Here is a 21955-nt window from a genome sequence, read left to right on the forward strand (position 1 = left end):
TTCTCGGAGTCACCATGGACCGAAACCTCACTCTTGATACCCATGTGAAAAACACAACAAAAAATATGTTCTACACCATGTGGAAACTTAAAAGAGTAAAACCTTTCTTCCCGAGATACACCTTCCGTACCCTGGTACAGTCAATGGTAATAAGCCATCTGGACTACTGCAATGCACTATAAGCCGGGTGCAAAGAACAGACAATCAAAAAACCTCAAACTGCCCAGAATACAGCCGCCAGACTCACGTTTGGAAAAGCCAAATATGAAAGCGCAAAACCACTAAGAGAGAAACTTCACTGGCTTCCACTGAAGGAACGCATTGTGTTTAAGATCTGCACGTTGGTACACAAAATTATTCATGCAGACGCCCCAATCTACATGCTAAACCTCGTAGTCCTACCTCCCAGAAACGCCACAAGATCATCCCGTAAATTTCTCAACCTGCACTACCTTAAATACAAGACGATGCACGCCACTACCTTCTCTTACAAGAGCGCACGCAGATATGGAATGCATTACCTACAGATCTGAAAGCAATCAAAGAAACATCTATCTTTCGGAAATCTCTGAAAACATTCTTCTTCAACAAGGCCTACAATGAGAACTTATAACCTCACTAAGTCCACTCAACTATGAGCGCACACCTCCTATAATTACCCTAACAACTCTCTCCCCCCTTCCCTCACCCCTTCCTAAGCGCTACACATTACTAATTGTATCTGATATCCTGTTATGACAATGTTATCAAATCTATGTAAGCCACATTGAGCCTGCAAATAGGTGGGGGAATGTGGGATACAAATGCAATAAATAAGTAAATGTCCTAGTAGATTGTAAGTTCTGTCAAGCAGGGACTGTCTCTTCGTGTTCAAGTGTACAGCGCTGCGTACGTTTAGTAGCACTATAGAAATGATAAGTAGTAGTAGTATCTTATAATATTCCTGCCCCAAGCCATCCGGTCCTGGAGCTTTCACCAGCTTAAGGTGCTTAAGTATGTGAGCCCTGTTACCGGAGTATTAAGACTTAGCAGCTGATCCACAGACAGAGAGAGAAGCTCAAGTCCACGGAAAAACTCCTTCTACGCACATCACAGTGACCCTCTATCATAGAGAGTTTGATAGAAGTCAACAAACGCTGCCTGAATAGCTTGTTCCTTGGATGCCAAAGTTCCTAAAGTGTACCAGATCTTAGTAATCACTTGCTTAGTGGATCTGCTACGGATCAATGTAGCCAAAAGCCTGCTTGCTGTGTTCCCCCATCTGTACAATTGGTACTTGTACAACTGGATATCTCTCATGGCCCTCTTTTTTATGGAAGAGGATCGCCACACCTCGTTGTCTACCATTGTAAGAAGCAAATGCCAGCTCTCCAACCCAATCTCTTTTTAATTTGCCATGTTTTGTATTGGTAAGGTGGGTTTCCTGCATAAGTAGGATATCTGCCCGCAGGTGCTTAACATATGTTAGAATCTTCATACACATCACTAGCAAGTGAATCCCATCCACATTCAGATTGTTGATATGCAGGTCACCCATCCCACCAGCCATCTAGAGGATCTGCTATTAAAATCATCCCAGTTATCCTAGAAGCTGATGACGATGTCCCAACTAAACCATCCCAGCAGTGTTTAAGCAGCCTCCCCATCACATTGAAACCTTGCAGCAATAACAAACCCATCAAGAATATGGAGTAGCCCCCATCCTCCCTACCCCCCTCCTGGACAGAAGAGTCAACAACTGTATACCCCACTCGCTCATCCCCACACATGATCTTCCTCCCAAGAACCCCCATACATACTCAATCCACCCCCAATCTCTCAAATAACACCCAGTCCATACTATCATACTCAGCAGCTACACACAGTACCCAAGCACCCTTATTCCCTTGGCAGAAAACACCCTACACCCATAACCTACATGATGGAAAGATGGCCGACAGGTAAGGAGCTCCGGGATTGAGCTCCTGAGGTCCAGAGGAGTGAACCCACCTGGACCGTTCTGCACCGTCCCAACCGGACCGGAATGGACCGGAACTGACCCGCAACCGAGGAGGGACCACAAGATCGCGATGACCTCGCTGAAAGTCCGCACAAACGAGCAAGCTCGAGGCCAATCGCAGTGGTCTGCCTGCCTCGTGGCCATGACACATCCCAACTGAACTAGTCCGCTGGACCGGCAGAAAGTACAGGATCAGTCTGAATCGTCCCGAATCAGGCTGAGATCGGGCTAGAGCCGGATTAGAGTGACACGGAGACATCGGGCGGCTCCCTGGACCAGGGCGACCTCACAACATCCCCGAGTTGATCGCAGTCACCTACAGGCCATGTCCCTGACCAGACTGAGCCGACCTGAGCCAGGATCGACCGACCTCGTTGCCCGCCAGTCTTGGAGCGGATAGCGCCACTAAAACCAAGTGGCGCTACATGGCTCAACAGAGCAGAGACCGAAACAAGTCGAGCGATGTCCCCCTCCAGATCGGACCCAAATCGGACCCGCCGATTGGGCCTACCACCAGCGCCAACCAGTGAAGGAGGGACCGGCATCGCAAAATCAATTGCCGATCAGGAAACCAGGAGGCCCACTGACTTCGGAAATTCTACCTGACAGAACCGAGCCCCGACTAATAACACCAGCAGGCATCGCAGAGAGGAACAAGCAAATCCAACAAGACGGGAAAGCAGCTGCTTCGGCCCGCTCCCCCGGAACCCGAAACCGCTCTATAACCAGCGCCAACCAGCAAAAGAGGACCTGGCTGGTAAGTAAAGCATAGAGCGTGGGACGAAAAGAGGACAGAACTAAGCGAGAAATGCAGAGAGGCGAACGGAGGCCAAGGTGAGCAGGAATTTGCTAGGAGTGGATGCCACACACTTCGAAATAACTGTCTAAAAGAAAAAAAACCCACACCCATCTCGGGGTAGTAGTACAGCACCACCTTTAATACCGCTTTAAAAAACTTTTTAAATTGTTTAAATTGCATTGCTAATACCGCACTGCCTGGACTGCACTGCTGTATAGCACTGCGGATAGGGTGCTTACTGTGCATTGTTTACCGGCTAAGCTACATTGCTTACAACACGTTGCTCACATTGCTGAAACTGTACTATCAATACTACAATGCATACACTGTACTGCTAAATGTTTTAAGTTACACTGACTATCCTGCACTGCTCAAAATCTGCTCTATAACACTGCGTATAAGGTGCTTATTGTGCATTGCTCACGGTCTAAGTTACATTGCTTACAACATGCTACTCATATTGTATTGCTACTGTTCTAGATTAATTTGCACTGTTCAGATTGAAATGCTTACAACGCACTGCTTGCACTGCTTGTACTAGAGCCAACATGAATACCAAAAAACTACTCATGATAATATACTTCCTCCCCCTAATCTACCATGCTTCGACCATTCCCTACCGAAACAACAACTTACCCACTATAAATAAACCTTACAAACAACCCATCCACAACCCACCAGACCAAAAGAATAACAACCAACTGAACGGAAAAACAAACACATACGGAAACAACCAACAGAAAGGGAAGAAAGAAAACAACAAAACCAAATACCAAGAAAACAGGCAACTAATAACGATCAATACATCCATGGCCCAGACAGAACAGTACCATCCAATCCAATTGGGATACACAAACGCTAGATCAGTAGTAAAAAAACAGAGGATATAACAGACTGGATCACCACAGACAATCTCGATCTCCTATTCATCACTGAAACCTGGATCCATGACTTCAAGGATCCCAAAATCCTAGACCTGTGCCCACCAGGATACAAAATTACTCACTGGACAAGGAATGGGAAAAGGGGAGGTGGCATAGCCATAATATATAAATCCGAGTTCATTATCACAACCACATCTGAAACCATCCTACCTCAACTTGAAATTGCATCGGTTAGAATCAATCACCCAAACCTGCAGGAACACCTTAACGCAATCCTACTCTACAGACCGCCAGGTAAATGGCAAGACACCCAAACACACCTCATGGACTTCATCTCGAATACATGCATTTCTACCTCAAACCTCATCATAATAGGCGACATCAACCTGCACCTAGAAGAACTTACCTCAACAAGCACCCAAGAATTCAAAGAATTCCTACAACTATGGGACTTTTACATACCAAAGGCACAACCAACACATACCAAAGGACACACACTAGACATTATTGCATATAAATTCGATCCAGACTTAAACATTACACCAGCAGATTCAAAATGGACACCCACACTGTGGTCAGATCACTACAAAGCATTCATCTCCCTCCAATGGTGAACGAAAACCACAGTCAAAAAACAAGAACAAAAAACCTACACCACGAGAGGAAAAATAGACCCGGTAACATTCTGGCAACAGATCTACCATAACGATTGGACAATAAAGGCAGACACAACAAAATTTCTCCTAGAATGGGACGATAGATGCAAAACAATATTAGACAAAATCGTCCCAATTCAAACCAGAACCTCACATAGAAAGAACTCATTACCGTGGTTCAATGAAGAACTGAAAAAACTCAAAACACAAGTAAGGAAATTAGAACGCGCATGGATTAAAAAAAAAAAAGACGATCCCTCACTTAATGAATGGAAACAACTCCGGAGAAAATATAAGTACACCATAAGACAGACCAAAAGACTATATTACAAAAATGAAATCGGACCAAATTACAAGGACACACACAAACTTTTCCAAATCGTGAATAAACTGCTAAATACCACCCCAGTCATGAACAACAGCACAGACACTCCAGAGGCAGAAAACCTCGCGAAATACTTCAAAGAGAAAATAATACAACTGCGACTCAAAATACCTGCCAGCCCCATCGAATACGCTACATTCCTAGACTGCCTAGATCCGAACCTTGGAGAATACCCAGCAGATAGGATCTGGAATGAATTTGAAACAATATCGGAAGATCTTATCTCCCAAACGCTTAAAAGATACGCCAAATCTCATTGCAAACTAGATATATGCCCAAACAACCTTATGAAATCAGCCCCCCAACACTTCATCACAGATCTAACGAAACACGTGAACTTTATGCTACATAATGGAATCTTCCCAAAGGAGAAAGGAAACATTCTACTCACCCCCATACCCAAAGACGCAAAGAAAAATGCGAGCGAATTAACCAACTAAAGACCAGTTGCAGCTATTCCCTTAATAACCAAAATAACAGAAGGAATGGTAACCAAACAACTCACAGAATATCTAAACAAATTCTCAATACTACATGACTCCCAGTCAGGATTTCGTTCTAATCACAGTACTGAAACAGTATTAGTTACGCTCATGACGAAATTCAAACAAACGATTGCAACCGGCAAGAACATATTACTCCTACAATTCGACATGTCCAGTGCCTTCGATATGGTTGACCATGGAATCCTACTACACATCCTGGAATACTTCAGCTTCGGAGGCAATGTTCTTAACTGGTTTAAAGGATTCTTAACCACACGCTCATACCAAGTCACATCAAAATCCATTACATCAACCGCATGGACACCTGAATGTGGAGTTCCACAGGGATCTCCCCTTTCACCGACTATATTCAACCTAATGATGACACCTCTGGCCAAACAACTATCTAACCAGAACCTCAACCCATACATTTACGCCGATGACGTAACAATCTACATCCCATTCAACCAAGACCTAAAAGAAATTTCCAACGACATCAACCAAAGCCTGCACATCATGCACTCTTGGGCAGATGCCTTTCAGCTAAAACTCAACGCAGAAAAAGCCCAATGCCTAGTACTTACCTCTCAATACAATATGAGCAAATTCACCACCATCAACACACCAAAGTTAAACCTACCTATCTCGGACACCTTGAAAATTCTTGGAATTACCATTGATCGGCACCTAACACTTGAAAATCACACGAAAAACACAACCAAAAAGATGTTCCAATCAATGTGGAAATTAAAAAGAGTAAGACCATTCTTCCCGAGGACCGTCTTCCGAAATCTGGTTCAATCTTTAGTCCTCAGTCATCTAGATTACTGCAACTCACTGTACGCTGGCTGCAAAGAGCAAATACTCAAAAAACTCCAAACAGCCCAGAACACGGCAGCCAGACTCATATTTGGCAAACCAAAATATGTGAGTGCAAAACCCCTACGAGAGAAGTTACAGTGGCTCCCACTCAAAGAGTGCATCACGTTCAAAGTATGTACCCTAGTACATAAAATCATCCATGGCGATGCCCCAGCATACATGTCAGACTTGATAGACCTACCATCCAGGAATGCTAAAAAATCTTCTCGCACATTCCTCAATCTTCATTTCCCTAATTGTAAAGGTCTAAAGTACAAACTAATGCAAGCATCAACCTATTCTTATGTGAGCGCACAGCTCTGGGACGCATTACCATGTAACCTGAAAGCGTATTAACTAACAAACTTCCGGAAACTACTAAAGACTCATTTCTTCGACAAGACTTATCACAAAGACCAAGTCATGTGAAACTCACACCTATACCATGAATGTAAATCAATGCCTTCTGTTCTTACTTTCATGCATTCCATTACCATTCAACACAAACCCTTCTGCAACTCCTAATGTTTAACCTCTTCTCATTTCCACTATCCATGATGAATTGTAAGCCACATTGAGCCTGCAAAGAGGTGGGATAATGTGGGATACAAATGCAATAAATAATAAAATAATAATAACCCCACCCATCCCTTGTTGGTTCTCAAGCCCACCCACTCCCTCAGTCCCCTTGCCCCCGTGAAACAGTATAATGTGCTAGAAAAGTGTGACACAACCCCCAACTAGGTCAAGAAGATAGAATAAACCCTTACTCTAATACAATCAGATCAAAAGTCACACCAGTGCAATGAAATAACATGAAAAGATAATGAAGCTTGAGGCTCCGGGCATTAGGTCAAAAGTGTGGTGCCCGTATGTAAAACTTGTAGTCTGGCATCTCTTTCCTGGGAACTGCATATCAGAGACCCATACTTAGGCACAAGAGCGAAAAGAGCCCATCTTCATGCCCTATATTAACAAGGAGCCTTAAACACAGAACATAGCATGATCAAGTTCCTTCAAACTCCATGGGGCTTCTTGTTGGCCAGTAAATCTAGGAGGATGGTAGCTGGTCTGGAAATGAACGTAATTCTTCAGCTGTGGTGAGCACCAGAGTACGATTGTTGTGGACCAGCTGCACCTGAGCCATGTACTGGAACACAAATTTGATGCAGTTGTTAAACAGCTGCAAACAAAAAGGTGACAGAGCTTTCTGTTGCTCAGAGACGCAAAGCGAATAATCCTGAAACAAGAGCAGCTTAGATCCTTTATAATCCAAAGAGTGGTTGCGCTTATGGAAAACCATTAGCTGTGCTTTGACGGCGTAATTCAAGTAGCGGACAATGACCGGACGTGGTCTAGCTGCATCATCTCTCCTGCTCCCTTCCTGGTGCGCCCGCTTCACGTGCACCAGGCCCAAGGCCTAGGGTGGCCCAACCACTTGTGGTATCCAGGGCTCTGCAATCTCCACTAAAGCCACATCTTCTCCGGGAGGCCTATAATGCGCAAGTTATTTTGCCGTCCCGGTTCTCCTGATCTTCCACCCTTTCTGACAGCTGCCTATATTGTGTTTCCAATGAGCCCAATCTGTCCTTCAGCGTGATGACTCGGTCCTCCTGGGTGGAGATTCGCTCCTCTGCTTGTTGTATCCTGGCCACCTGTCCGGCTACTGAATCTTTCCATTCTTCCATGGCAGCATGCATTTTAGCCAGCTTGTCATCCAGAAGCTGTGGCAGATGACACATGGAGACATGGACAGTGTCCTCAGAGTTGCGCGCCGCTGGAGATACTTATTGCTGGGCTGCCATTTTGTGCATGCCGCTTACGGCCTGCTCCCTGCTGAGACAAGCCAAATGAGTCAGCATACCAGGCACTCCCAGCACTCTGCGCCTCCGCTTTCAATTCAGAGCGAATCCTGTTGGGATCAGGTAAAACCAGAAACAGGGGGTCTAATCCATCATGGGGTGTGTAAATAAGGATTTTTTTTTAGCAGAGGGAGCGGAGCTGAGCTTACAGGTGTCTGCTGAAGCAGCTTGCCATCACGTGACCCGCCTCCTGCCTCTCCCCACCCCTTCCAATAATTGAAATTTTAATGAAACTGCTTTGACTACTTTGGTCTAAACCTGGTTAGATCTGTCAGTGATTCTTTCAAGTTTGTATCTATATAGAATGCTAGGTATAAGTTTTCAGGAAGTTTGAAGAATGTGGGTTTGTTATCAATTCTATCTATTGTAACTGGGTCCCCCTTCCAGGACCCAGCCAGGCTCAACCCTGCTTAGCTTCCTTCTTCACCCGACTGTTGCCTTGCTCCACACCACCTTGGCCTGTTCTGGGAACTCAGCGCCAGACCCCCTGAAAGCTTGCAGGACTTCCTCCTCTCTCTATTGTTTCTACAGAGGCTCAATCAAGGCAAAATGTTTATAAAAAAAACTTTATTTTCTTGCTTCCATTCAGCATAGACACAAAAGGAAAACACCTTACTCCCAGGTTGTTAAGGTTTGCTGCCAAAGTCTCATTCAGGGTTTAAACAGTCCATATAACTTCACTTTAGCCAAAATTACTTCTTTTAGGGAACAGTACATTATCAGATAGAAAACACAATAGCTTGGTAGGTTGCAGGCCCAGACCTTTTCAGTATGAAACAGTTTACACAGTCTTTCTTACAGCACAGCTACACAGCTTTGGTCCCACCTGGTTCAGACTGGGGTTTCAATTGTGCCCAGCCCTCTTTCTCTCCCAGGGGCTGCACCTGTATCCTCTTTAGTAGAGATCTCCCCCAGTGCCTCAGTCTCTCTCCTCTGGTCTTCCACCAGTCTCTCCAAGGCACAGCTAGCCACCCTCTTACAGCAGCTTTTCGGGTTTGAGCCAGAGCTCCAATCTCCATCTGTTCCTCCCCTAGTCCTTCAGTAACCTCCATTTTATCCTCCTCTTCAACTTCCCCCGCCCCCAACCTCTCCAGCTGGCCCTCATCACCTTCCTCAGAGACCATTTCCCAATCTTCTATCTCCTCCCCTAACTCTTGCACAGCCGGGTGGGGAAGAGAGGGATTCTGGGACTGGTAGTTCCTCCTCTTCTTCCTTAACCCGGCCAACCTCTCTGCCTCCGGTAGCGCAGCTTTCTGAATGTGGGTGTTGTGCACCTGAAGTCTGCCCCGTTGGGGTTCCCCGGCTGCCTTCACCCCCCTTCTGCGTGCCTTTCCGGATCCCCTTTCACCTACCCTCTCACACTATTTAGAAGTTGCCTTTCTGTGTTAGTGGAGTACATTATGTGAATAATGTATATGAATGCTTTTTAGAGCTGATGCATGCAACCTTTATGCTGGAAAGTTTGGATTTACTACCCTAAATGTGGATATTATTTTCTCCGATGACAAGGAGGATAGCAAGTCTTCACAGTATGAGTAACATAAGTACATAAGTATTGCCATACGGGAACAGAACGAAGGTCCATCAAGCCCAGCATCCTGTTTCCAACAGTGGCCAATCCAGGTCACAAGTACCTGGCAAGATGCTAAAACAGTACAATTCAGTATAGTACAACATCATTGATAGATTCCGTGCAGTAAAGCTTCTCCTGCTTAGTACAGTGGAACCACAATATAAAGAGCCCCACAATAACATGAATCCACATATAACGCGATCATGTCTTGGCTCCCCCTTTTTTTACATACATCTCCTTTTGCAACAGATCAGTTTTTGGTTCAGTTGTGTTCATGTTCTATTGACCTTGCTATAATGCTACCCTGCATTTAACGCGATCATATTTTATGGATCCCAATCATAATGTTATGTTGGGGTTCCACTGTATTTACTAGAAGTCCAGTTGCGATTTGACTTTGACATCAAAGGCATCAGATTCCAGGAATCCTGGATCTGCATTAGTTGCTGGGGATGCATTAGCATTGAGAATGCACCATACACCCTCGATATTGAGTATCAGTAGAGGCCATCAGGAGTGGTAGTTATCTGAGTCCTTACCAGAGAAGAGGAATGATTCATTCTTAACTTCATTGACTCCAAGGTCTTGCGATGCCAAACATAAGATGGAGGCCAGGGCACATCAACATCACATTGGAATGTGGCACCGAGAGCACCAAGGCACCAGGATTGTTGGTGTCCTTGAAGTGCCCCTGATGTCAGGACTGCTTATCCTGTTCAGTATCAGAGCGGTTGCAATAGCCTCCAAGAGTCCTAGACTTCAAAAGCTGAGGACACAGAGGGCATGGCAGGTTCAATAGGACAAGCCTTTTGGCTCCTTGAAGACCGATACATCAACATTGGCACTGGAAGCATCGATCTCAAAGGCTGCCGAGACTTCAGCATCCTCTGGGAGTGTACCAACATCGAGGAGGTTTCCACCTTTCTCTACATCGGGCGCTAGTAGACCCTGGGGACCGGTCTGCATCGGAACTGACACAGACAGCACATACAGGTTTGATGTCATCCTTGTTGGCACCGAAGGACTGTGATGTGCATTGGGGAAAGCCCAAAAAGCATAAGCACTGGTCTTCTTCAACGCATGGTGCCGGGAGCACCAGTGCATTGGTATCGCCAGTACCTGAGAAGCACCGGGAGGAGTGCTCCCCCTCCTTGGAAGAGGTGCCAGTGTGCAAGTCTCCTAGCAGCCAGATCCCTGCTAATGGTCTGACATGACACATTCTAAGGCTGACTCTGTTCCGGCTCCCCCACCTTTGCCGATGCCTTCTTTGATGAGTGGTTCTGAGCAATGCTCAGGAAGGAGTTGGCGCAGATGCTGCAGTTGCAAACCGCTCAGGCATTGAGTGCACTTGCACCAACTGTAGATCAAACCAAGATTCTTCGTGAGATTCCTTCCATGCCGATGCATAGATCCTCAGTGCCAGCACCTTGTAGGGTGTTGACCTCAACGCCGGGAGAGGAACTTTCCCCAGAGTCAGAGTAGAGCTGTACCTCGGCACTCCTCGGGGCGTGGACATGGATCCCCTGAGTTGAGGCATGCACAGACTCACTCAGTACAAGCTGAATACAGTGAGGAATCTGAATGAAAACACTCATGGGATTCAGAGGAGGGACCCACATTACTTCTCAGAGGAGGAGTTTTATGAGATACTTTCTGATTCCTCCTCACCTAAAGAGAGATGTAAATCTCCACCTCAGGGTCTCTCTTTTACTAGTTTTACCTGGTAGTCCAGACCAGATGCATTCCATGTATTTACAAAGGTGAAAAGAAGAGGAAATAATAGCCAGCATGGTTAAAAGGTAAAGTAAGGAGGCTATTAGAACCAAAAGAATATCTTTCAAAGAATGGAAAAGTGACCCAAATGAAGAAAATAAGAAGCAACTTAAGCACTCAAGCTAGATGCAAAGCTTTGATAAAGAAGGCTAAAAGAGAATATGAAGAGAAACTTGCCACAGAGGCAAAAAACTCACAGTAACAACTTTTTCAGATACATCAGAAGCTGAAAGCCTGGGAGGGAATCCGTGGGACCGTTAGATCATGAAGGAGCAAAAGGAGCACTCAGGAAGGACAAGGCCATAGTGGAAAACTTGAATGAATTCTTTGATCTTTAAGGAAGAAAATGTAAGAGATCTATGTGTACCAGAAATGGTTTTTGAGGGTGATGATGCAGAGCAACTGAAAGGAAACCTCAGTGAACCTGGAAGATGTACTTTGGGGTTCTACATGGAATCTTGTCACTCTTTAGGATTCCAGAATCTTGTCACTCTTTGGGGTTCTACATGGAATGTTGCTATTCTTTATTTTTCTGCCAGGTACTTGTGACCTGGATTGGCCACTGTTGGAAACAGGATGCTGGGCTTGATGGACCTTTGATCTGTCCCAGTGTGGCAATACTTATGTACTTATGTAAATTGACAAATTAAAGAGTAGTAAATCACTTGGACTGAATGGCTTGCATCCAAGGGTACTGAAAGAACTAAAACATGAAATTGCTGGTTGAGACATAGGGGGGGCGTGACAAGATGGCGACCTGAGCGTTTGCGGATCGAGCAGCTGAAGTTGTTGGCAGCCTTTATTCTTTTTTTTCTACCTTTTCGCTGGAAATGCCCCACAGAAAAAGGAAGGGGATAATTAAGGGCCAGACGCCAACGGTGCGAACTTCCTCCCCGGCTCAACAAACACTGGACCGATTCACAACGCCCATTCCCGTATTGAGGGCGAGCGATGCCGGCTTGGGAGATGTTGGATGAGCTATGGCTCACTCGGAATGGGAGACATCACTTTCGCTGCCCGATAATCGTCCTCCGCCTCCAGTGATCTCAGGACAGAGCGAGGAGGGTGAGTCTACTATGGAAGGCATGTTAGACCAAACCCCGGTTGGCGCTAACTCTCTCCTGAACGCGGAAGGAACATCTTCGGAGGGGAATCCTCCAGCGGAGATTACACTGCAGACGATATGGAAGACTTTACAGGCTTTAAGCCAGACTGTAACGAAATCAGCTCAGGAAACTTCACAATTAGTAAGTAAAATTGATTTACTGACTAACTCCTTCGAGAAAACTAAGCAAGAAACGAAATTACAAACTGATACACTTCAGCAAGAAGTAAAATCTTTAAAATCTGTAACTGAGACCTTGGTAAGAGATAAAATGGTAATTCACAGGAAAGTAGAGCATTTTGAAAACTTTAATCGAAGATTGAACCTTAGAATATTAAATTTTCCATGGGTTAAAGAAATAAGTTCTACTGAAATGTTCAAGAAATATCTACAAGATATTTTACTATACCCAGATTCAGCTATTCCTCCTCTAAACAGAATATTTTATTTACCAATACCTCAGCAAGCTGAACCAGGTGATGGTGGAAAAAGTAAATCGACGAATTTACCATTGGATTGCCAAGATCAGTTGGACATTTCATTAATACTAGAGACCTCTTTATCTCAAATTGACCACCGTAGAACTCTTTTGATATCATTTGTTTTTGAGCAGGATATGAATGCAGTTTTGAAGTTGTATTTTAAAAATGCTTTAAAATTTTTTGTGGTCAAAGAGTGTGGGTATACCCGGATGTTTGTAAAACGATGCAAGATAGGAGAAAGAAATTTCTGTTGTATAGAGAAGAGACCCGAGCGCGAGCGCTGGGGGCAACATATTTATTGGCTTACCCATGTAAGTGTCTGGTTAAATATCTGGGGGTAAAATATACGTTTTTTGAGCCAGAACATCTTAAAGCGTTTTTAGAAATGAAAAAATTAGCCATTAAACCTGCAGAGTAAGAATTACCACCTGATTATCAATGTTAATGAAGGGAAGATAAGGTCAGGCCATATACGTATTTTTTTCTTTTTATTTTCTTCTTGAGATCTCCTATTATCTGAATCGCTCCCCCTTCCAGCCATTTAATTGTGGTCTAATTAATTGTATAACTTGTTTTTTCCTTTTAGGTTTAATGAATGTACCTCTAATTTTAATATTATGACTAAACTTGCTTAATGAATCAATCAAGTTATACAATGTATTTCAAATTGCATGTTCCACGTGTAAAAAACTTAATTAATTAATAAAAATAAATAAATAAAATAAAACATGAAATTGCTGATCTGCTGTTAGTAATCTATAACCTCTTGTTTGGAGGGTGGCCAATGTGACGCCGATTTTGAAAAAGGGTTCCAGGGGTGATCTGGGATAATACAGACTGGTAAGCCTGAAGTTGGTGCCGTGTAAAATAGTAGAAACGTTTATAAAGAATAAAATTATGGACACAGAGATAAACATGGTTTAATATGACATCATGGTTTCAGCCAAGGGAAGCTTTATCTCACCAGTTTGCTTCATTTCTTTGAAGACGTGAATAAACATGTGGAAAAGGTGAGCCAGTTGATGCGAGGTGTGGAATGTGATTTAAAAAAAAAGGCTTTTATTATATGTGTTATTTTTGTAAACCACCTAGGTTATAGGCGATATATACATGTTTGAAATAAATAAATAGATTTTCAGAAAGCTTTTGACAAAGTTCCTCATGAGAGACTCCTGAGAAAATTAGAGTCATGGGATAGGAGGCAATGTTCTGTTGTGCAGAAGTCAGTAGCAATAAATACCAGAATTCTTAGCACAAGTCCTAGAAGAGAACGGAAAGGAGGTACCCGGACACCTCTGCTTGTTACCAAGTCATCCTGTAGCCCCAAATCCTTGCTTATATTTCTGATCAAAGTCTATTCGTATCCTTCAGCTCTCATATTCCCAACAGAGCATGCTTAACCCTGTCACTTTTAACTTCTTTAAGTCAATTCTCCTTAAGTTCAGAGCCCCAATTTTAGTATAGCTCAGTTCAGATCAGAATTTAATGATGCACAACACAATACAGTGATTATATCACCTATATTTTGTGTTACGATAGGGTCAATGACATTTATTTGTCAGTACCAGACCAAATATAGCCTCTCCTCAAGTGGACTATCCCACTAGGTCCCCTTTAAGGCATCCAAAAATTCTTCACTCCTATATGATGTTTATGCTGCATCATTGGGGTTAGGAAGGAGGGGTGTTGCAAGGGGTGGGTGAAGGAAGAAGCGGACTAGGGATGACAGAATGCGTCTGGGGGTTGATACATGGCTGGGGATTACAGAATGGGGCTGATATTGGCAACTGCTGGGGATGGCAGAAGGGGGCTCATACTAGGGCTAGGAAAAGGTCTGATGGATAGGGCTGGAAGAAAGGGGCTTAGAGATAATACAGGGATTGGGGATGGGAGAAAGGGCAGATATTAAGGGATGAGTGTAGGACAATGGTTCCAGTGCTGGGCCTGGAAGAAGGAGGCTGTGGACAGGGGGCTGATGCAGAGGCTGGGGCTGACAGGGAAGCAAGTGAGAAAAAGAGGGTGGGGCTTGAAAATGGGTCTGATGCAGAGGTTTATCCAGCTAGATCTGAGTGCAGCCTTTGATATGGTCGATCACCCTTTGCTTCTGAACTATATTCAAGAAATAGGGGCAAGAGGTACTGTGTTTAATTTGTTTAGATCATAGTTTTCTTCTTTCCATACTTCACAGGTTGCTGTTAAAGACAACATTTCACAATCCTCTTCACTTACCCTGTGGGATCCCTAAGATTCAATAATGGCTTCAACTTTGTTAAATATTTTTATGGTTCTTCTGGTCATGTTAATGCAAAATTTAGGTCTGGTACTGTTTTCTACACTGATGATGATTCAGCAGTTGATTGTGCATGATTCCTGGGATTTGTCCTTTTGATCCTATCTGTTTAGCTGCTTTTCTCAAATATCTGACTGGATGGTTCAGCATAAGCTTTTGTTTTTCACTTTGTTTTTAATCCTCAGGAATCTGAGGCTCCCTGGCTGTCTACTCATAAGAACATACACAAAAACATAAGAGTAGCCATACTGGGTCAGACCAATGGTCCATCTAGCCCAGTATCTTGTTTTCTAAACAGTGGCCAAGCCAAGTATCTGGCAGAAACCCAAATCGTGGCAACACTCCATACTACAAATCCCAGGGCAAGCAGTTGCTTCCCATGTCTGTCCCAATAGCAGACTATGGACTTTTCCTCCAGGAATTTGTCCAAACCTTTTTTAAACCCAGATACTCTAATCACTGGTACCACCTCCTCCGGTAAAGAGTTCTATAACTTAACTATTTGTTGAGTGAAAAAAATATTTCCTCCTAAGTGAAAAAATATTTCAACCTTCTATAAATTCTACTCCTGATTAAATATACTATTATTTTATAGGTATTCTTATTGATTGTTCTCTTTTATTTGGTCCAAACTCCACACATCTCTCAGGTTGTGCAGAAGTTTCTTTATTCCATCAGAAATATAAGTGGCTGAGGGCCTGCCAGCCTGCCTGCCTGCTCGCCCAGAAACCCGGACAAATGGGCAGGCTGGAAAAAAAACATCCAGAGCCCCAACAGTTCCCTAAAAAGGAGGACATATCCAGGGAAATCCAGACACATGGTAACCCTAAACTTATCTGTCTCCTCTGCTGATTCCTTATTCCTCCTGTAGGCTACTGCAGTCTTCTAATATGAACATTATGGTTATTCCATCTATGTCTGTTTTAGGACTGGACTCTTCTCAATCATCTGCTTTCTGATGTTTAGCATCTACGCGTTAGAATCAATTTCCCACATTTCTTCGATTGGAATAATCTCTGACTAGGTTCAAGCCTGTTTTGAAGACTTGGTTATTTGCTAAGGGTTACAGTTAATATTTGCTTCTGAGATATTTTAATCCTGAGGCCCCCTATTTGATGATTCTCCTTCCTCATTCTGTTAGCTGTTTACTGGTAGCGCTATAGAAATGATTTGTAGTAGTAGTACTTGTACTTGGTCTCACAGGTATTTTATTGTTGTGATACTCATTCTCCCATCCTATAGTGTCTTGTCTTGTGCATTGTATTTGTTGGTTTCAGGTGTGTGTTGTCTATTTTCTTCTCTGAGTTTATTATGTGCACCACCACACTTTGAATAGTGGTATAGCAAAAGCTGCACAAATAAATAAATAGCAAAGATGGTAGTAGAATTCAGTAATTAAAGGTAAAAGCCTTTACATCCCTGTAATTTACTGAGCTCTTTTTGTTACACCAAAGTAGACCTAAGGTTGTGTGTTTATAACTAGAATCTTCTACTTTACCTGTTGTGGAAGAAAGAAGTAATGTTTCTTGTTGTATAGGTTTAATTGTAAGATGTTTGTTGTATTCTATTAGACACTGGCACAACAAACAAAAGTTGACAATGAGGAGCAGATTTGTAAGGAGCTAAAACTTCATGAGAAAATTGCAACTGAAAGGGCGGAGGCTCGTTACAGAAAGCATTATATGATATGTCAGCAAGTTCTAGATCGTATGATTGACTTAGTAACGAAAACAGGAGAATATCGGGAACTGACAAACAAGTAAGTGCTCTCAGGGGATCTTATGTGATAACATTTTAAATGACATTGTACTATAAATAGGGATTTTATTATTGAGTGTTTTTTAAATGATACATTTTGATACTTTTTTCCAGCTCATTAGGTATTCTTTGAGGTTGCAAAAAATCTCTGTTTATCATTGTTTTGGCACCATAATTACTATTGTGTGTATCTTTTCCAATAGAATCAAATATATACATTTCTGTCACTTAGGAGTAGTCAGTGCAGAAGAGGAACTGAAACTGAGTGGAGGGTACAAGATAAGCTGGGGAAGGAGGATTAAAAAGTACTAAGGGAAGTGGTATTTTTCCAGTGTTTATATGTTAAACGCCTAATGTTTTTGCATTGGGGGTGTTTTATTGGTATATAACAGTTAAAACAAAATTAGAATGCCTAACTTAAACATTCACCTGTTAAAAAAAGGCTGGGAAGGCAAGGGAGTGTGGAACTGATGTTTTAATGTTTTTCTTTTTTTTTTTTTAATATATTATTGCACTCCTTGCCAGGCAATAAGTGAATTAGAAGAGTAACAAACAAATAATTATCATTCATGTAATAATAGGAATGTTTTCTCTTCAAGTTCAATCATGGGAAGACTGTATCTTAATGTGTTTGAGTTATCATGCTTCTTTTGGTAGTTTGAAAACATTACCTAACAAAGTACCATAAAACTAGTTTCTTTTTATTTGTTGTTTGCGTTAACAAACAAAAGGCCTATATTTACTAAAATGTGCCACTGTGTTAGCTGCACTGTCAGTTTTAATATGTGTTATGAATTAATAATTCTGTTGCATAAAATGAGACCTCTAGTAATAGCACAGATTAATACATTTTAGTGCACTCTAATGTGGTGTAAATCTATCCTTATGAGGTCAGAGGAATGTAGGAGGATATCCAGATTACTCTGGCAAGGTAAAACACAGCAGGTGTCCACCTTGTGGAATGCCCACTCAGTCTGCAACAAACTGCCCTTCACCCACGATCTCTTCATCTCTCGCTCCCTTCAACTGCTCGCCCTAACCGAAACCTGGATCTCCCCGGAAGACTCGGCCTTAGTCGCGGCCCTCTGCCATGGAGGTTATCTCTTCTCCCACACTCCCCGCCCAGTTGGCCGTGGTGGAGGCGTTGGGCTACTACTCTCGCCCTCCTGTAGTTTCCAACCCCTCTCCCTACCGCAGTCTCACTGCTTCTCATCCTTTGAAGCCCACTCCATCCGGCTATTCTACCCGCTGCCACTCAGAGTCGCACTCATCTACCGCCCCCCTGATAAATCCTTCTCTTCCTTCCTCACCGACTTTGATGCTTGGCTTTCCGTCTTTCTTGAACCCTCATCTCCGTCCCTCATTCTCGGAGACTTTAACATACATGCTGATGACCCATCCGACCCTAACGCTTCTAAGTTCCTCATCCTAACATCCTCCTTCAACCTCCAGCTGTGCTCCACCACCCCTACTCATCGTGACGGCCATTGTCTTGACCTTGTCCTCTCCTCCGGCTCACCCTCCAATTTCCACGCTTCTGCTCTTCCTGTCTCCGATCATCACCTGATCACATTCACACTTCTTCACCCCCCCCCCCCGCCCCGTCCAACTTTAACCACCACCTCCAGGAATCTCCAGGCTATTGACCCCCCCACTTTATCCTCTAGCATCTCTAATCTCCTCCCCTCCATCATGTCCTCCGAGACTGTAGACAAAGCGGTCTCCGCTTACAATGCCGCTCTCTCCTCTGCTTTGGACACCCTCGCTCCATCCACCTCCCGTCCCACAAAGCGTACTAATCCCCAGCCATGGCTGACCCCTTGCATCCGTTACCTTCGCTCCTGCACCCGATCCGCTGAACGCCTCTGGAGGAAATCTCGTACCCATTCAGACTTCCTTCACTACAAATTCATGCTATCCTCCTTCCATTCCTCCCTATTCCTTGCAAAATAGGACTATTACACCCAATTGACCAATTCTCTCAGCTCCAACCCACATCTTCACCACCCTTAACTCCCTCCTCAAAGTGCCCCCCGCTCCCACTCCCCCTTCACTCTCTCCTCAATCACTGGCTGACTACTTCCGCGATAAGGTGCAAAAGATCAACCTTGAGTTCACTACCAAGCCACCACCTCCTCTTCACCCTTTAACCCTCTCCCACAACCAACCAACCCAGGCCTCTTTCTCCTCCTTTCCTGAGATCACCGAGGATGAAACCTCCCGCCTTCTTTCCTCCTCGAAATGCACCACCTGTTCCTCCGATCCCATCCCCACCAACCTACTTAACACCATCTCCCATACTGTCACCCCCTCCATCTGTTGCATCCTTAACTTTTCTCTCTCCACTGCAACTGTCCCTGACACCTTCAAGCACGCCGTAGTCACACCTCTCCTAAAAAAAACATCACTTGACCCTACCTGCCCCTCCAACTACCGCCCCATCTCTCTCCTACCCTTCCTCTCCAAACTACTTGAGCGCGCCGTTCACAGCTGCTGCCTTGATTTTCTCTCCTCTCATGCCATCCTCGATCCACTTTAATCCGGTTTTCGCCCTCTACACAGGACAGAAACAGCACTCTCTAAAGTCTGCAACGACCTGCTCCTCACCAAATTCAGAGGCCACTATTCCATCCTCATCCTCCTCAATCTATCCGCCGCGTTTGACACTCAATCATGATTTACTTCTTGCCACACTGTCCTCTTTTGGGTTCCAAGGCTCTGTCCTCTCCTGGTTCTCCTCTTATCTCTCCCACCGCACCTTCAGGGAACACTCATGGATCTTCCTCCATTCCCATCCCACTATCTGTTGGAGTTCCCCAGGGATCTGTCCTTGGACCCCTTCTCAATCTACACCTCTTCCCTAGGCTCACTGATCTCATCTCATGGTTTTCAGTATCATCTTTATGCTGATGACACCCAGCTATATCTCTCCACACCAGACATCACCGCGGAGACCCAGGCCAAGGTATTAGCCTGCTTATCCGACATTGCTGCCTGGATGTCCAACCGCCACCTGAAGCTGAACATGTCCAAAACCGAACTCCTCATCTTTCCACCTAAACCCACTTCTCCTCTTCCTCCACTCTCTATCTCAGTTGATAACACCCTCATCCTCCCCGTCCCATCTGCCCGCAACCTTGAAGTCATCTTCGACTCCTCCCTCTCCTTCTCTGCGCATATCCAGCAGACTGCCAAGACCTGTCACTTCTTCCTCTTCAACATCAGCAAAATTCGCCCTTTCCTCTCTGAGCACACCACACGAACTCTCGTCCACGCTCTCATTACCTCTCGCCTTGACTACTGCAACTTACTCCTCACCGGCCTCCCACTTAGCCATCTATCCCCCCTTTAATCTGTTCAGAACGCTGCCGCACGTCTTATATTCCGCCAGAACCGATATACTCATATCACCCCTCTCCTCAAGTCACTTCACTGGCTTCCGATCAGATACCGCATACAAATCAAGCTTCTCCTCCTTACCTACAAATGCACCCGGTCTGCGGCTCCTCACTACCTCTCTACCCTCATCTCCCCCTATGTTCCCGCCCGTAACCTCCGCTCACAGAACAAATCCCTCCTTTCAGTACCCTTCTCCACCACTGCCAACTCCAGGCTCCGCTCATTCTGCCTTGCCTCACCCTATGCCTGGAACAATCTTCCTCAACCCCTACGCCAAGCCCCCTCCCTACCCATCTTCAAATCTCTGCTTAAAACTCACCTCTTCAATTCTGCTTTCGGCACCTAACCTTTCGAGAAATATAGTATGCCCCCCAATCTATCTGCCCTATCAGATTGACTCTACACTTGTCTTTTAGATTGTACACTTGTCTTTAGATTGTACACCTGTCTTTTAGATTGTAAGTCCTTGAGCAGGGACTGTCCTTCCATGTTAAATTGTACAGCGCTGCGTAACCCTAGTAGCGCTTTAGAAATGTTAAGTAGTAGTAGTAGTAGTAGGATCCAGTATAGAAATTTTATTTTTTTATTTTATTTGTTAGGGAAGGGAAAGGGAAATGGGACTTGATATACCGCCTTTTTGAGGTTTTTGCAACTACATTCAAAGCGGTTTACATATATTCAGGTACTTATTTTGTACCAGGTGCAATGGAGGGTTAAGTGACTTGCCCAGAGTCACAAGGAGCTGCAGTGGGAATCAAACTCAGTTCCCCAGGATTATTTGTATCCCATATTTTCCCACCTATTTGTAGGCTCAGTGTGGCTTACATAGTACTGGAGAGGCATTTGCAGACTCCGGTGTGAACAAATACAAAGTGATGTTGTGGTAAGATAAAGTTCATGTGGCACAGCCACATTAGGGAATCGTAGAACGGAAGAGTTGTGTTATGTCCATTACGTACTTTAGTTTGGTTGTGTTGCAGAGATCAGGCATTTAAGTTGGATCGGTAGGGTATGCCTTTTTAAACAGGTTAGTTTTTAGTGATTTCAGGAAGTTTAGGCGGTCGTACATCGTTTTCAAGGTTTTTGGTAATGCGTTCCACAGTTGTGTGCTTATGTAAGAAAAACTGGATGCGTAAGTTGATTTGTATTTAAGTCTTTTGCAGCTTTGCAGCTTGAAATAGAAAAAGAAATGCATGTCATTTTATACTGTACAAAATACAAAGCTATAAGAGAATGCTGCACATTCAGATTCCCAAAGCCAACATATTCAAATCACTGAACAAAAAAAGAATTATTTTTTGGTGTCTACTTTTATTGTCTAGACAGCTTTGTAGGCCTCTGTAGCTCATGTCTCCCACATTTTGTAGGTGCAGAGCTGTTATGTTCTGGTGGCAGTATGCTGCTCCACATTCCCCCATGGGCGTGTGGGGGATTGGCTGAAGGTACTGCTTTTCCTGTAGGGACCCTCTCTGTGTGTGGATTTGGACCATGCAGAACCTGGATTCTTTCACTAATACTCAGTACTCAGGGAATATGGGACAATTTTAGCAGGCAACAGAAAGGCTCTGATGCTCAGTACCATAGAGTACCCTCTGAAAACAAAAACTCTGGGCCACATTAAGCTTATCAGACAGGATCACCCCC

At 44.1% G+C, this 21955-nt stretch overlaps 1 protein-coding gene across 1 annotated transcript in view; it reads left to right on the forward strand.

The window, feature by feature from the left end:
• The window catches only part of SPEF2 (sperm flagellar 2), a gene marked incomplete at its 5' end in the record, with an annotated part of 550273 nt that overhangs the window by 182751 nt on the left and 345567 nt on the right, over positions 1-21955 (forward strand). Inside the window, one exon of the mRNA XM_030191922.1 lies at positions 16726-16913. Coding sequence (XP_030047782.1) covers positions 16726-16913 — 188 coding nt within the window. The remainder of the gene's footprint in view (positions 1-16725; positions 16914-21955) is intronic.

This window comes from Microcaecilia unicolor, chromosome 2 (genome assembly GCF_901765095.1).
Source record: "Microcaecilia unicolor chromosome 2, aMicUni1.1, whole genome shotgun sequence".
In the NCBI taxonomy this organism is placed as follows: domain Eukaryota; kingdom Metazoa; phylum Chordata; class Amphibia; order Gymnophiona; family Siphonopidae; genus Microcaecilia; species Microcaecilia unicolor.